The sequence below is a fragment of the Styela clava genome, chromosome 7 (genome assembly GCF_964204865.1).
Source record: "Styela clava chromosome 7, kaStyClav1.hap1.2, whole genome shotgun sequence".
Taxonomy (NCBI): Eukaryota; Metazoa; Chordata; class Ascidiacea; order Stolidobranchia; family Styelidae; genus Styela; species Styela clava.
Window position 1 is genome coordinate 5,660,737 of NC_135256.1, and position 14,767 is coordinate 5,675,503.

Below are 14,767 nucleotides of genomic sequence, written 5' to 3' on the forward strand. Positions count from 1 at the left end.
GGTATTGAATGTAGATGAATATAATATATACGCAAACAGGTAAAAAATATGTAAGACGTTTGTTTCTATAAATGAGCACCATTCTGATATTCGTCCAGAGGACAGGAAAGCTAACAAGGCGGCTTAGGGTTTACATATTTAATCCGGGCAGGGGGAAAGCCGTTAAGACAACTTAATCATATGGTTAACCACGATGTCAGGTCCGGTTACCAGTCCATAGGATAGGATTTACATATTTATCCCGGGGAGAGGAAAGCCGATAAGACGGCTTATCTATATGACGAACCACGGCCTCTCGTCCGGTTACCATTCCAAGTCGGGTATGGGATTAGTTTTACTGTATTGTTTGTTTTCGGAAGCATGGACTTGGTGGTGGATGAAGCCGTAACCGACCAGCGGTTACGTGAACCACCCAACGACGGCGAGGAGTCCAGCAATCCTCTCGCACATAACCATCCCTGCATGGGATTCGAACCTGTGAACCCACGCAGAGTAATTAGAGGTGCGGTGGCCAGCGTATTCCTAACGCTTAGCCCGTTGAGCCACACCGCCGCGCCAATGTCAGGTATGGAATTAGTTAGCCAGTTATTTTGCTTCCAGATGCATGAACTTGGTGGAGGAATCCGACCAGCGGTTACGTGAACCACCCTATGCCCTCGAGGAGTCCAGCAACCCTCTCCCACATAATTATCACCCACGGGATGCGAACCTACGCAGGGTAATCAGAGGTGCTGTGCCGTGGCAAGCGTACTCCTAACGCTTAGCACATTACGCCTCACCGCCGAGCTTAATAATATTTTCAACCTCTCGTCCTGTTTCCAGCCGATGGCGCGTATAGCGATAGTTCTGTATCCCATCATATATACCAGATGGTGAGATGCATCATATATACAGTTATGCAAAGAAAATGATTGATATAACAAAACATGGTAGCTAATCTTTATGTTGCATTCTTTGATGGTGTTTAGACAGGGGAGTATTGAAATTTTTACCTCAATCAGCGTTCAGTCAGGGATACCGTAGGTTTTTAGATGATCTATTTCAGGGATGGCGAACCTTTTTCAATGAATGGGTCAAAAATTATAATTTTATCGTGGAACAGAAGAGAGTGGGTCACAGATATTTAATTCACGTTTGTATCTATAAGAAACTTCTGAAACAAATCTTATAAGCTGGTGTTGGTGTAGTTTTGGGCTTTACTTATGCAGCACTTCTATCAGGGACTTTTCATGGCACTCGGTTTTATGATATTAGAGTACGAAAACACGAAAACGTTTAGGATGATGCGTTAAATTATTCTACGGTTCTAGTGTTTGGAGGTAATTCCGCTTTGATAGCGTTATAATTTTCGATCAGCTTTCAACCACATTAAGCCACTTTTACACTGCCCCATTGTTTCATCAGATTTCTAGATTTTTATTTCAAGACTGAAAGTTTTTGTTTTCACAACAGCATTGTAGACGAGAAACTAATAAAATGCAAAGTAGCATCTAGTTCTCGTATAACCCCTAAAACAGTCTGCAGATGCAATTCCAAAAAAGACAGGCGTTGCGAGAAATGAACAGATCAATTGCATTGTTATGTCATAAACGATGTCAGGCCCAATAGCTGAATAACGGTACACAGCGGTGCATACATGCGTACAAGATTAGGGGTTTTGAAAATTACCATACCGGCCCAAAAATCAACATTTTGAACTTGAGCGATCGCAGCCCTTCCTGACTGTCCAATTGACGGTACATTATAATAGTTTAGCTATTGTTAGATTAATTTAAGGCCGGTTTTATCAATTTTTATCACTGATATGTTAGCATTTTTTTTAATTTTATTCGTGCCTTCGCTTGGCGGGTCACAAATAAAACGCAGTGGGTCACTTTGTGACCCGCGGGTCAGTGGTTCGCCATCCCTGATCTATTTCAATGCAGATTCGCTAAAATAAAACGAAACACATTTGAAGAATCTGGGAAATGAACAAAACCTTCAAAATAAGTTTAAATGCATTATCTCATTTTATACTAATTAGTCGCTCGTTCAAATCTTCTAAATTCGAAAGATAACAAAAACCTATAATAGAAGAAAAATCAACATTATTGGCATCCGTAGTGGGGTCATTCCAATTGGGAATAAACCGAAATTCTGCTATTGCAGATAACGTTGTTTTGCGAAGCTCTTTTACTACGGAGAAGGCTTTTTACTTTGTTCGTTATTTTCCCATTAATTTACAAAAAAGACTTATTGATTTTCAAAAAAGTTTTTTTATTATTAATATTATTATTGGATACCCCCAATACAATTTCATTATGTTTCAAATTTTAAGGTTCAATCCATACTCAAAGTTTAGCCATAACTATCACCCAAAATTACTGCACAGATTCACAGAAATAAAATAATGGTAACACAGTTTCGACATGCATATCACAAAATGTACACTTTGGACTTGGTGTTTTATTTATTCTATATAACGGCTCATTTGAGCAGAAGTTTTGTTTTGTTTTGCATATCACAAAATGTACACTTTGGACTTGATGTTTTATTTATTCTATATAACGGCTCATTTGAGCAGAAGTTTTAGGTTTTGTTCGCTTTCCCGATTCTATAATCAGTTACTTTTACTTTTGTTTTTATATATTTTTTTATCGTCTATTGCTGATTATGGAGTCGAAATAAACTTATAACTTATAACTTATAAGTGAAGTTGAGATCAGAATGAGGTTACACTATTTCGATTTCCCGTCAAGACACATCAGCGATCACAAAAATACGATAAAACAATAAAGATATCAGGCCAATCAGTTTACAAAGATTTCTGTATTTTAAAATTGTTCATTACGGATAAGAAAAATGTTTAGAAGTTTTTTTAATAATTAGAATTAAATATATTGGTAATGAGAAGACTAGAAATTTCTTCGGTTGCTAATAACGCAATAAATCACGACATGCTTGGCTGGCTTCGTCAACGGGCGCACGCTTGTATTTCTTCAATGCTCACTTTGTAAAGCGTCGTTTCCTTGTTCCGCGTTCTGGCTCTGTCTATAATTCAAGCAAATTTTGATAACATAAATCATATAATATGAAAATTGAGGAGGTTAAGAGTACTACAAAGACACAGCGGATTGCAGCGCATACTCATGTCAAAGGACTGGGATTATCAGATGACGGTAAACCTCTTCAGACAGGATCGGGTCTCGTTGGCCAAGAAGATGCCAGAGAGGTAAAATATTTTTATTCGCACATTGCTAATTATTACTGCAATTCCAACAATATCTTTTCATTTATTTGTTCTGCGATTGCCTGTTATCTAAGTGTTATCTTTACTGTAAATAAGGCTCTGAACAAGTAGCAATTGATGACTTTGGTTACCGTAAAAGCGCCTAACTTCGGACAAAATTACTATATTTTTGTCAATAACTCGGCCATTTATTGTCCAAACGGTGCCAAAATTGCTCGGTAAAACATTCGTGCGGATAATTTACATTCCCTGTAAATTTCGGTTCAATTGGACTATTTTTACTATTAAAATAATCGATATTTCTTGCCATCTGACCGTTATCCTTCACTGCCCTAACTTCGGACAGTCATTTTCTTCACTGCGTAACCGCGATGCACAGAGAGAAAGAGGCTTCCGATGCGGATGGCGAAATCACGTCGTTGCGTGAAGATAAGACGCTCGATCGTCGTCGTAACGTAACATTGACATCACGACGAAAATGCATTATCTGAAACTTCTGTCGTCCTATGTTTACATCTTTCGTTCGTTATTTTCGATACTTCAGATGAGTATAATAACACGATGGTCATTTTAATCAGGAAATGCATACGTAAATATATCTGATGCAAACCGTTTCAATCCCCAATGAAGTATTTCAACGGGCTTCTATCGAAGTCTTTGAAGTATTAATATTCTCGACGGATAGCTTTTTTTTATTCTGCGCGGTTATCTTTATAAATGATAATTTATATCAAACACACGGTAAATCCGATTGTAAAGTTTAATTTGAAATTCAACTTAATCTTGTAAACATGTAGGTCCCGTTTATTTGTTGGAGATTAAATTTATTTTTAATTTCGAGTGAATAAAATTCACCCAGGCCGTATTCAATAACTGTCATTTCGACTACTAATCATAAAATAATGGTTAAGTCAGTGCACTGTACCATATGGACGTTGGAATTATCATAGTTTTATATATTCGATTCCTAACGTCATCGATTAAGTGTGACATGTATTTTCATTAATGTAATTTTGGCATATATTTATACATGACCGAACAAAATACAAAAATATTACATTGGAATGCCGTCTTTATCTTAACGGAAATTGTCATATTGGCTCCGTTGTGTCTGGCGTCAAAATTCATTTCCACGACGCAGTGTGACGTCGTGTCGGAAGTGAGCGAAAAATAATCTACGTGAGGTTGACGTAATTTTGACGCTGCGTGAAATCTTAATATTCTTACGGAATTTATAATTCAGAATTTTAGGTTTTATTTAAATCTCATACGACATCTTGCGATCACTCAAATAAATTATATACATTGTTGTCGCCCTCTACCGAATGATGGTATTTTGACGACGATAGCTTCAGTATGAGCGACGCTCTGCGCCGTTGAATGCCGGGCAGTCAATTTTCGGCAAAATTTCCGTTTTTTCACCAAAAAAATATTTATGCAACATTAAAAAAGATGAGAATAGATGTAGATATAACAGCGCAACCTATAATAATTAAAATTAGCAATATACGGCGCGTTTTAGCCAAGATATGGCCGTTCAAAAATTTTGTCCGAAGTTAGAAACTGTCCGAAGTTAGGCGCTTTTACGGTATATATTGGATCTATGGGTTTATTGAGAAGACTGAAGTTTAGCTATATCACAGTCTCCGTGACCAGGTGGTTCAATGGTTAGCAAGGTTTGCAGTGTCAAAAACTCTCTCTGCTGGTACAGTCGGGCACAGTCTTCCGATTCTGTCCGGACATTTGGTTCAATAAGACAAAACTCAATTTGTCTCTGAAACGAGGACATCTGGCACAACGTCAGATTGCGCCATGCTTATCTCAATCATAAATGAATCGCGAAGTGCCTCGGCCGTCACATCGCAGTATGACCAAAATTGCGTTTTTTGCTAAAAACTCATGAATGCTACGATACAATTTGTTTTCCTTCAGTAAATCACATTATTTTTTTTTCGAGGATTTCAATGGTAACATTTTCAGATTGCACTTCCTTTTAGTTTGTTGCGCAGTGCCTGTTTGTTGATTTTTGCCAATATGGAGGCTCAGGATGGCTTCGCAATCACTGTTATAATTGATGTCGTTCAATCTATTCTTGAAATCATCGAACTGTGTCGTACTGACATATGCTGATACAAAACCATCATTCTGCTATTATATTGTCATACTTGATTTCTTTCAGGCATGCGGCATTGTTGTGGAGTTGATTAGAAGTAAGAAAATGGCTGGACGAGGAATTCTGCTAGCTGGACCGCCTGGAACTGGGAAAACAGCTCTTGCTTTGGCCATCGCACAAGAACTTGGAAACAAGGTTTGTTCTTGCTTTGCAGTAATGTCTTACAAAGGACTAAATTCAAATTGGATATAGTCAGTATCTATCTTATATAAGCAGTTTTAAATTGGAATCCCCGTGTCTGCAGTGTGTTTATGTTACCAAAGTTAGATGCCCGAGCGACACGCATTTGTGTTTTTTATATTTTTTAAGATATTTGTTTGTGTGTGTAATATGGGTATACACATGTGTTTCTACGTGTTTTAATAAACCTTAAATGAGGTTTTGCCAGTTTTCCCGATTTTCTCAATTTAGTGTGTGTTTATTGTGTTGTTTTGCATGGTTTTATGTTCCAGGGAAATCAAAATGAGTATTGTACTTATCTTCTGATCTTACTCCAAGTAATTTATCTTATTTAAACCGGAAGAAAAACTTACAGAATTGCATTTAGAAATCTGTCAAAAACTTATTTTTCACCCCAATCCCAACAACCCGCCATGGTGTAATACAGAGTTTTGCAACTTTGCTTTCGGTCTCCCTAAAGCAGAGATTCTAGAACTTTTAATTAAGCTTGCGACCCCTTACGATGTATTAGAATTTAGTGCGACCTCTGTTTAGTTGTCATTGTTATGCAAGCATGCTACTTCTCTGATCCTGTCTATTTTCTCAAAATCGCTTTGTGTGAAATTGGTACACTTTATGCGACCCCTAAAGTTTGTTTTGCCGCCCACTGTGGGGTCGCGTCCTCTCGTTTGGGAAGCCCTGCCCTAAAGCACATGAAATAAGAATTCGATCATAAGCTTTGTTAAACTAAATATATTTTCATCAATTATTTAGGTTCCGTTCTGTCCTATGGTTGGTAGTGAAGTTTACTCAACAGAAATCAAGAAAACTGAAGTTTTGATGGAAAATTTTCGACGAGCAATCGGACTTCGAATCAAAGAAACCAAAGAAGTTTATGAAGGAGAAGTTACTGAGGTTACACCACATGAAACCGAGAATCCTATGGGAGGTAAAGAGTTTTGGAAAAATAGCAAAACTTAAAACATAAAAAATGTAAAAGTAACCTTTTGAAAGACACCCACATCTTTAAATACTGAAAAATTGAAGCGATTGGTCTAATACAGTGGTTTAACCTTTGCGAACCTACCGAAGCCCTAAGTTATTCTACAAGCTTCCACCCAACCCCAACAATTTTAATAGTAGAAGTTTTTTTGTGCAAGGCTATAAAAATGCAATCATCAACCAACGTCATTTGTTTGAGTATGAACTTGATGGGGTACTATTTAAACTTTTATTTCCACTGGTCCAAATCGACTTTTTGTACCCCTATATAGTATGATATAAATAGTTAACCAGACCCGCTAAATACTTTCCCAATATCTCTTTAAATGAATCGCCATTTAAATGGGTATGGATCGCCAACCCTCTGGATGCGCCACTTGTTATATTATTAATGTTAGGCAATCTACTGTCTGTGATCCGGCCCTCACCTGAAAAAATTCGGCCCGAGACGCATCAAGAATACGGCCAGTCGCTTTTTATACAGTTACAAATCACAGTATTGCCGATGTTTGAAAAATATTTGTGGTATAGCCAAAAAGATGAAAACGCTTTTGGAATCTAATTAAAGACATGACAACATCAATTTTAACGATCTGTCTCCCTTTCGGTCCACTCATGATCAACGCAGAGGTCAGCTTAGTGTTGAAAACTCTAAATATCTCTCAGCATCTTATACGCAGGTCAAGATTTGTATGTTGTGGGGAATATTTATGTCCAAGATTATTGCTGAACTTGCTATTGTTTCAAATTGGTCCATTGATATTTTGTTCACCTACTTACATCAAGTTGTATAAGGGGACTGAAACCTATGGGCAGGCCAGGGGGGATGTTCTCTTGGCTAACATTAGGCCTGATTACATGTCCATCAAAACCAGTCCAGCGAACCGGTTCGGTCAACGTGGTCTCGGAGACTACTTAGTGGCCTCGATTACATGTCCAAACTAACAAGCTGAAAACAGTTTTGGAGTTGCCAGGTTAAATCAAATAAGTCATGATTTGCAAACACTGCATATATTTTATTTTCAATAAATTCATAAATTCAATACAAATGTTAATTAAAGCATCAAAATTAAATGCACGTTCTTGAAATTCTTTGAATTTATTTGCAGAATATGATGAGGGAGGGGTCGCTTTCCCGTTGAAATTTGCCCACAATCTAAGAACAAAACGACGAATTTATTGAGGGCATAAAAGATAGCTGCAGACTACTGGCACCTTACGCCACACGATCCATTCAAAAATCATAGTAGGCCTACAGTTACCAGCAGTCTACTGAGACTGGCAACCAAATTAAAACAATTACATTTTATCAACCAAACACTTGTGTGAAGTCGGCTCATCATATGTAAACAGAAGCACTTTCATTATTTAATATCGCCCTACTACTGCAACTTTACCGACACTGAAGCTTTGTATTTATGCTGGTACCGATATGTACAGTACCGGTACCAGCTAGGATGCGGTATGGCTGTATAGTGCAATTCCAAAAGAATTCTCAATGCAAACTGAAGTCGTACTGCGCTCAGTTTATACCAATAAATCTTTAGACATCAAGATTTAATTCTCTGTTTCAAAACAACAACCTATCATGTCAATATGCCGGGATCCCACCAGTACCGGTATTTTAAATTTGTGTTCAGCAGCGACACAATAGATGCGGAAGATGTTTAAATTAAACTTGCCCTATCTAGCTGAATTTTGATTAGTTTAAAAAAGCAACTCACTTACCAGAGATCAAAAAGAAAACAACTGCCGTATCCCTTCGATCACGGTGATTCACGATTTCTCGAGTAGCACGGCGAAGCAACTGAGCAAGACCGGTTAGCTCACTTTCAGACCTCCTAAATAGGAGGTCTGATGTTCTGGACCGATAGCACGGATTTGAATCAGAGGCGAACCACTGAAGCGTGAATATGTGGTCTGCTAGACCGGTTCCAGTGGACATGTAATCAGGCCTAGAGACAGTCCCCAAACTCAGAATAGAACTAAAATAAGGGAAATTGGAATAAAATTATGGCGGGGGTAACCAGTTATGTAAATTTGACCAGGACATAAACTAAATAGATTAGTGACTAACATCTTGTTACTACATAGCTGAAAATATTATGACATAATCATAATTTACAAATGATTTTAAATTTTCAGGATATGGGAAGACAATCAGCCATGTAGTGATTGGTTTAAAAACAGCAAAAGGAACAAAACAACTAAAACTTGATCCTTCGATTTATGAAAATATACAAAAAGATAAAGTTGAAGTCGGCGATGTTATTTATATTGAAGCTAATAATGGTGCAGTTAAGGTAGGCTGTTCTACATTTTGATTTACCTTATTAAAAAAATATCTCTTTATGGAGATTTTAATAATTGACATGGGATTCATGATATGATTTATGGCAAAACTCTCCATTTGGTCCAATTTCATGATGAACCATCATGAAATGAAACACATAAAAATGGTTGAAGTGGTTGTCTAGAGACGTCATTTTTGGATAATTGAAACCACAAAGTTCAAAAATTGGTTTTCTAATTATCAGCTCACCTTATGGTGTAAGAAATTGGGTCGGTCTGTGGCAGAAAAATTCCAATCTTCTCAAACCCATTAACTTCTTAGATGGCTGAATATGCAGAGCCTTAGTTAAAGCAGAGATTCGAGCATTTATTAAAAGAAATTAAAAAATTATCTTTCATCTCGATTGTTTGATTTTATTTCAGAGACAAGGAAGATCAGATACATATGCAACAGAGTATGATTTAGAAGCAGAAGAATATGTTCCATTACCTAAAGGAGACGTTCATAAGAAAAGAGAGGTATGATGTTCTTATTACTATTGTAATACCTCCTTACACATCCTAGCTCGCTTAGGTGTTCTCATACCTGACCAAATGCGGTGCCAGATGGTATCAGTCTTTTTTCCTTTCTTCTGAAAGAAATTATGGTCACAGTATTGAACAAAATAATCAGTGATAAATTAGAAAATATGTCCAAAGGATCTTGTTGCCATGGTGATAGTGATGCAATAAATTTGTTTTATGCTTCTTCTGAAAGTTTTTTTAAAATCTTTTACGATTACTTGATAGTCCAGATTTGTAAATTATATCTTCGAATCCGTAAATTATTTTGTATTTAACTTTTTTAAGCCAAATTATCACTGATTTCATTGTATATTGAACCAACTGTATTGTCTGTTATTACACAATTTATGAACGCAGGCCATTCAAGATGTGAGCCAAGCCATCCTAATGCCCAATTAGCACTTAATGCATTTTATATGGAACCAATTGTATGAAAATAGATTTCAATTTTTAAAATCTTTATATGCGCAGGTTATTCAAGATGTGACGTTACATGATCTTGACGTTGCGAATGCCCGACCACAAGGTGGACAAGACGTCATGTCAATGATGGGTCAGTTAATGAAACCTAAGAAAACTGAAATCACAGGTATACTTTGTCTTCAACTTAGTCATTGCCTATTGCAGTACTCGTTAAAATGATAACCGAGAGATTTCTTATTCCAAATTTTGAATGAATCAAATTTCATTAGCAAAATCACTATCTAGGCAAGGTTTTTTTACCGAGTTCACATACCCCTCCAGGTCTTTGGGGGACACAAATTAGACAAACTTTTTATGAGACCTTATGGCCCCGCTCTTAAGACTAATCGCTAGATTCATAACTGTGCTTGTAAACGACTCTCGGGATATACCGGTATATATTTTTTCTTTTTTCCACTTTTATTTTGAATACCTAAGTCATTTTCATGTCAGTTTACTGGACACCAAGAAACAATATTAGCAATATTGCTCAACATAGGCCTATATAATAATTCTGGCTATTTTGCATAATTTTTGACAGCTATTACATTCGTTTGAAATTGTTGCCAACTAATGCATTCGTCATATATTGGAAATGGTTGAAAACCATCAATCTTTAATTTATATGATCTATCATCTAGGTATTTCCTGTACTAAATAAATTTTAGTCCAAAAATACGACAATATGCCAAATATGACTTTTTAAATGTATCACCAAGATGTTTTTATCATTTTTACAACTAATAAAAAGTAATTCCTTCCTTCCAGACAAACTTCGAACTGAAATCAACAAAGTTGTCAATAAGTACATTGATCAGGGAATAGCGGAACTTGTTCCAGGTGTTTTATTCATCGACGAAGTTCATATGTTGGATATCGAATGCTTCACGTATTTGCATCGCGCTCTCGAGTCTCCGATCAGCCCTATCGTTATCTTTGCTACAAACAGAGGACACTGTACTATAAGGTAAATAAGTTTTATGTTAGATAATTTATATTTTTGGACAAGGACCCATACAGGTTTCGCCATAGACTACATTTGGAATTTAGCTCGAATTACCCAATTTACTCCACCCAGAGTCCGGTGTTGGTCATGGATTGGGGTGGAGAAAATCTTACTCATCAATGTTTGTAAATTAAGTGTTCCTGTTTTAAGTGAACTTTAATATCATTATCGACACCGAGATGCAGATATTTATTAAGACGATAATTGACTTTATTGTGGTGTCTGTTACTTCATTATACCATTTTTATAGCTTAAATGGTTGGTGAGAAATTCATAATTTTATTCATGGAATTCGCAAATTCAACACTTCACTTCGCGATTTTGATGACGGCACACCCTGAGTATTACTGCAAAAAACTTCAAAATGCAGCGAATGTAATCAATTTCGATTATAATCAGGGATTGATTTTCCTGGGTTTGTGCGAGTTCAAACTCGAATATTAACACACCACACCACCACCAGATCATCTCTCATTATGGTAAAGTGCAGCAAGCCAGCAACAAAATCAAGTTGAGTCCTTGGTAGCAGACTTCCAATTGTCATTCATCAAAAACAATTACAAAGTAAAGAATTTCGAGATTTTCAAATACAAAAATTGATATCCATTAACTTATAAATAGCACGTTTTTATTCAAATTTGTTTAAAATAATCGCTAAACATAGATTATTAATCATTTAAAACGCCAAGGAGAGATTTCTTGCAACTTAAGCAAAAATAATTCGCTCAATCGACTAGGTTTTATTTCAAGGCTAGGTCATATTTTTGGGGAAACGCGGTATCATTCAAACTCTATTTCAAGATATGCGTAATTAATCCCAATTTCTCTGTTATTCCAATCTTCCAACTTTTATACATAAAATTTGATATTTTCAGGGGTACGGAAGATGTTGTGGCTCCTCATGGAATTCCCCTTGATTTACTCGACAGAATTATGATCATCAAGACTTTGATATACACATATGAAGAAATGGTCAGTATCAAACTAAGGATGTGTCACGTGTGCTTGTCTTTTTAGAGAGTGTAGAGTAGCTTTAAACATGTCTTGTATTCTTGTCTTGTACACAAACAAAAGAGAGATGAAAGGTTTATCGGGGCAAGTGGGTTGGGAAATAAAATAATATAACACAAAATAAAAGAACTCTTCCTGATTCATGTTTCACTGCTGAAAATTTTTATTTCCACTGAAGAAACTTTTTATTCTAACAACAACAATTTCGCAAATGTTACAAGAGTCCACTTTGTGTCCAATGACTAAATAATGAATTTTCCCTTTTTCGGGATTTGCGGCCCCAGAAATATTTTAGTTCAAATCTCATTCCTTTTACATAATGTAATAAATTGGGTACCGTACATACTCGCAGATAGGTCGCAATTTTTCCCTTATATTTTCAAAAAAAAATATAGGTGCGACCAATCCGCTTGACATGAGTGCAAATCGTCACTAAGTCACTAAATTGAAAGTTTTCGGCTATTGCAAGTACCATATTTTCCGGCGAATAAGCCGATTTTCAGGACCTACGTTTTCATCCTAATTTTCTGGGGTCGGCTTATTAGACGGATATAACATATTTATTCGAGTATAACGCGCAAAATTTTTCCATAAAAAATTAATTGAATTAAAATTAAGGCGACCTATCGGCGAGTATATACGGTAGGTTAATTTTGATATATTTTGAAAGCATATCAGTGGCCATATCTCTGGTCTAGAGTAGCAGTTTCCAAACCTTTTTTTCAAGTTACTTTTCTAAGATATTAATTTTGTAAAATCTCACGACTCAAGGATATGCAGTACCTGAAAATAATATAAACAAAATTTACTAAAAAATAAAATTATTAGCCTTTAGGTTTTTGTTGAAAAACAATAGACTCAAAAAAATCCTCAGGCGACTCATAGGTTGGGAAATACTGGTCTGAGCTTCATTCATGAGATATATGTTTCTGGGCTGAAAAGTCCTGTGTATACTGTATTTGTTTGAGATTGTATGGAATCCTGATTAAATTAATAACCTTGATTTGTTTTCAACACTCTACAGGTCAGCATCATTGGTATCAGGGCAAAGGTAGAAGGCATTCAAGTCACAGAGGATGGTTTACAAAAACTTGGAGAAGTTGGTGGAAAGACGTCACTTAGGTTTGTACTGTGGATTAGTTTATCTTTTATAAAGATAACATAAATGTGGAAAACCCTGTAAATAGTTTGCATGAGTGATTGAGTGTGCATTGTGATATTTCATTAGTTATTCGGATTAACATCATATGCTTATTTATTTTTTGTTTTTTTCACAATTAAGTTCTATCTGATTCAAAATCCATGAAAAAAATGGCACTGACACATGGTGGCAGGTATACAAAAATTCCAAATCTAAACTTAAGCGTATCCTCATTTGTGTACGTTAAAAATTTTATGTTAAATAAATGCGGGAACAAATTCCAGTTTTTCAAAATATAAAATATAGACTCCTGACGCTTAAAGTTTGAAAAATATGACTCTGGGTGGATCCACAGAGCCTCAATAATATGAACAATCGAAATTCAGGAAAATTTTCTGTATGTCTAATATATTAAGGTATTCTGATTTATATTCCAGGTATGTCACTCAACTCCTGACACCCTCCAGTATCTTGGCCCGAATTAACGGCAAAGACGCGATAACCAAGGAAGACGTGGAAGAAATAAATGAACTATTTTTCGATGCAAAATCGTCAGCGAAAATTCTGGCAGAACAAGGAGACAAATATATGAAATGAAAACTTGATTTCATTAGAAATTGTGGGTTCGGATTCTCCATGAGTCTCTGAGATTGCTTTTTACAGGGTGTCCATATAGTCTTGAAATTTTCTAAAATTGCAAAGGGGATTCATCGAGACCTAATATTGTTTTGGCCCTCACAGATGTATTAAACGAAGTAAAAATACTTTACAATAATTAATTAAAAAAATAACAAACCTGGTTAAGATGTATTGAGAACTGATTTCATAACTAAATTGAAAGGGACTTTATGGACACCCTGTGTACAGCAGAATTTTAAGCGTCCGGACTCGCCTGTTGTATGACATCTTTTTTTGTTGAGAAATTTTCATGTTTTACTCATTAGTTGCTCTTGTAAATAATCTTTCCAGGTTTATTCACTTGATTGCTACAGTAGAATCAGGACCAAAGAGAATTGAATAATTTCAAACAATACCTTTATCTAACAGGCTCGTGATAGACTCTAGTGACCAATGGTCGACACTACCTTGCTCTGTAACTTGTATTTTCCAATGTACAGTACATTGGGATTGCTTGGGAATAAATTTTGTAGGTTTTTGTAAATTGTTGGTGTGAGATCTGGCTGTTGGGTAAGATTGAATGTTCATCAATGTCGTGAAACTAAGCTAACCTGTTCTGTGCAAAATCAAATTTTACTTCTCATTAACTTTGTGATATGGTAAAAAGCCTGAACTGCAACACTCTCTGCAAGGTGGCTTGATCGTGCATCCTCAGAAATATGACATCTAAAGACAATCCTATGCCATTCAAAAATCCTGGTGCCACTAACACAAATGTATTTCTATAACATCTCGTCTGACCAAAATCAAACAGACAACAATGTCAACAAAATAAACAATCATGCAGTTAAGGCGATATATAAATTTGTTCAATATTGAATTCTCGGATTAATTGTGACCAAACAATTCCAGCTACTGCATTTTACTCACACGGATCGGGAAATAAACAATCATGCAGTTTAAATATGGCGATAAATGAATTTGTTAATTGAATTCTCAGATTGTGACCAAACAATTCCAGCTACAGCATTTTACGCATACGTCTCCACTAGCACAAAGGCGTTGAGGTAGGGTTGCGTGTCTCACATAATGTCTACTTATAGTTATAAA

At 36.1% G+C, this 14,767-nt stretch overlaps 1 protein-coding gene across 1 annotated transcript; it reads left to right on the plus strand.

Annotated features, from left to right (window-relative positions):
- Positions 1 to 2,958: 2,958 nt before the first annotated feature.
- LOC120327636 (ruvB-like 1) lies at positions 2,959 to 14,196 on the plus strand. Its single transcript, XM_039393967.2, has 10 exons — positions 2,959 to 3,211; positions 5,409 to 5,537; positions 6,336 to 6,510; positions 8,709 to 8,866; positions 9,279 to 9,374; positions 9,891 to 10,008; positions 10,650 to 10,848; positions 11,763 to 11,859; positions 12,923 to 13,020; positions 13,477 to 14,196. Exons 1-10 carry the CDS (start codon positions 3,071 to 3,073, stop codon positions 13,634 to 13,636), a joined length of 1,371 nt encoding a protein of 456 aa, XP_039249901.1. The 5' UTR covers positions 2,959 to 3,070; the 3' UTR covers positions 13,637 to 14,196.
- The last annotated feature ends 571 nt before the right edge of the window (positions 14,197 to 14,767 follow it).

Coding starts and splice junctions, on each gene's coding strand:
- LOC120327636 (XM_039393967.2), top strand. CDS start 3,071: ATGAAAATTGAGGAGGTTAAGAGTACTACAAAGACACAGCGGATTGCA. Junction 3,212..5,408: donor GCCAAGAAGATGCCAGAGAG/GTAAAATATTTT, acceptor GATTTCTTTCAG/GCATGCGGCATTGTTGTGGA. Junction 8,867..9,278: donor CTAATAATGGTGCAGTTAAG/GTAGGCTGTTCT, acceptor ATTTTATTTCAG/AGACAAGGAAGATCAGATAC.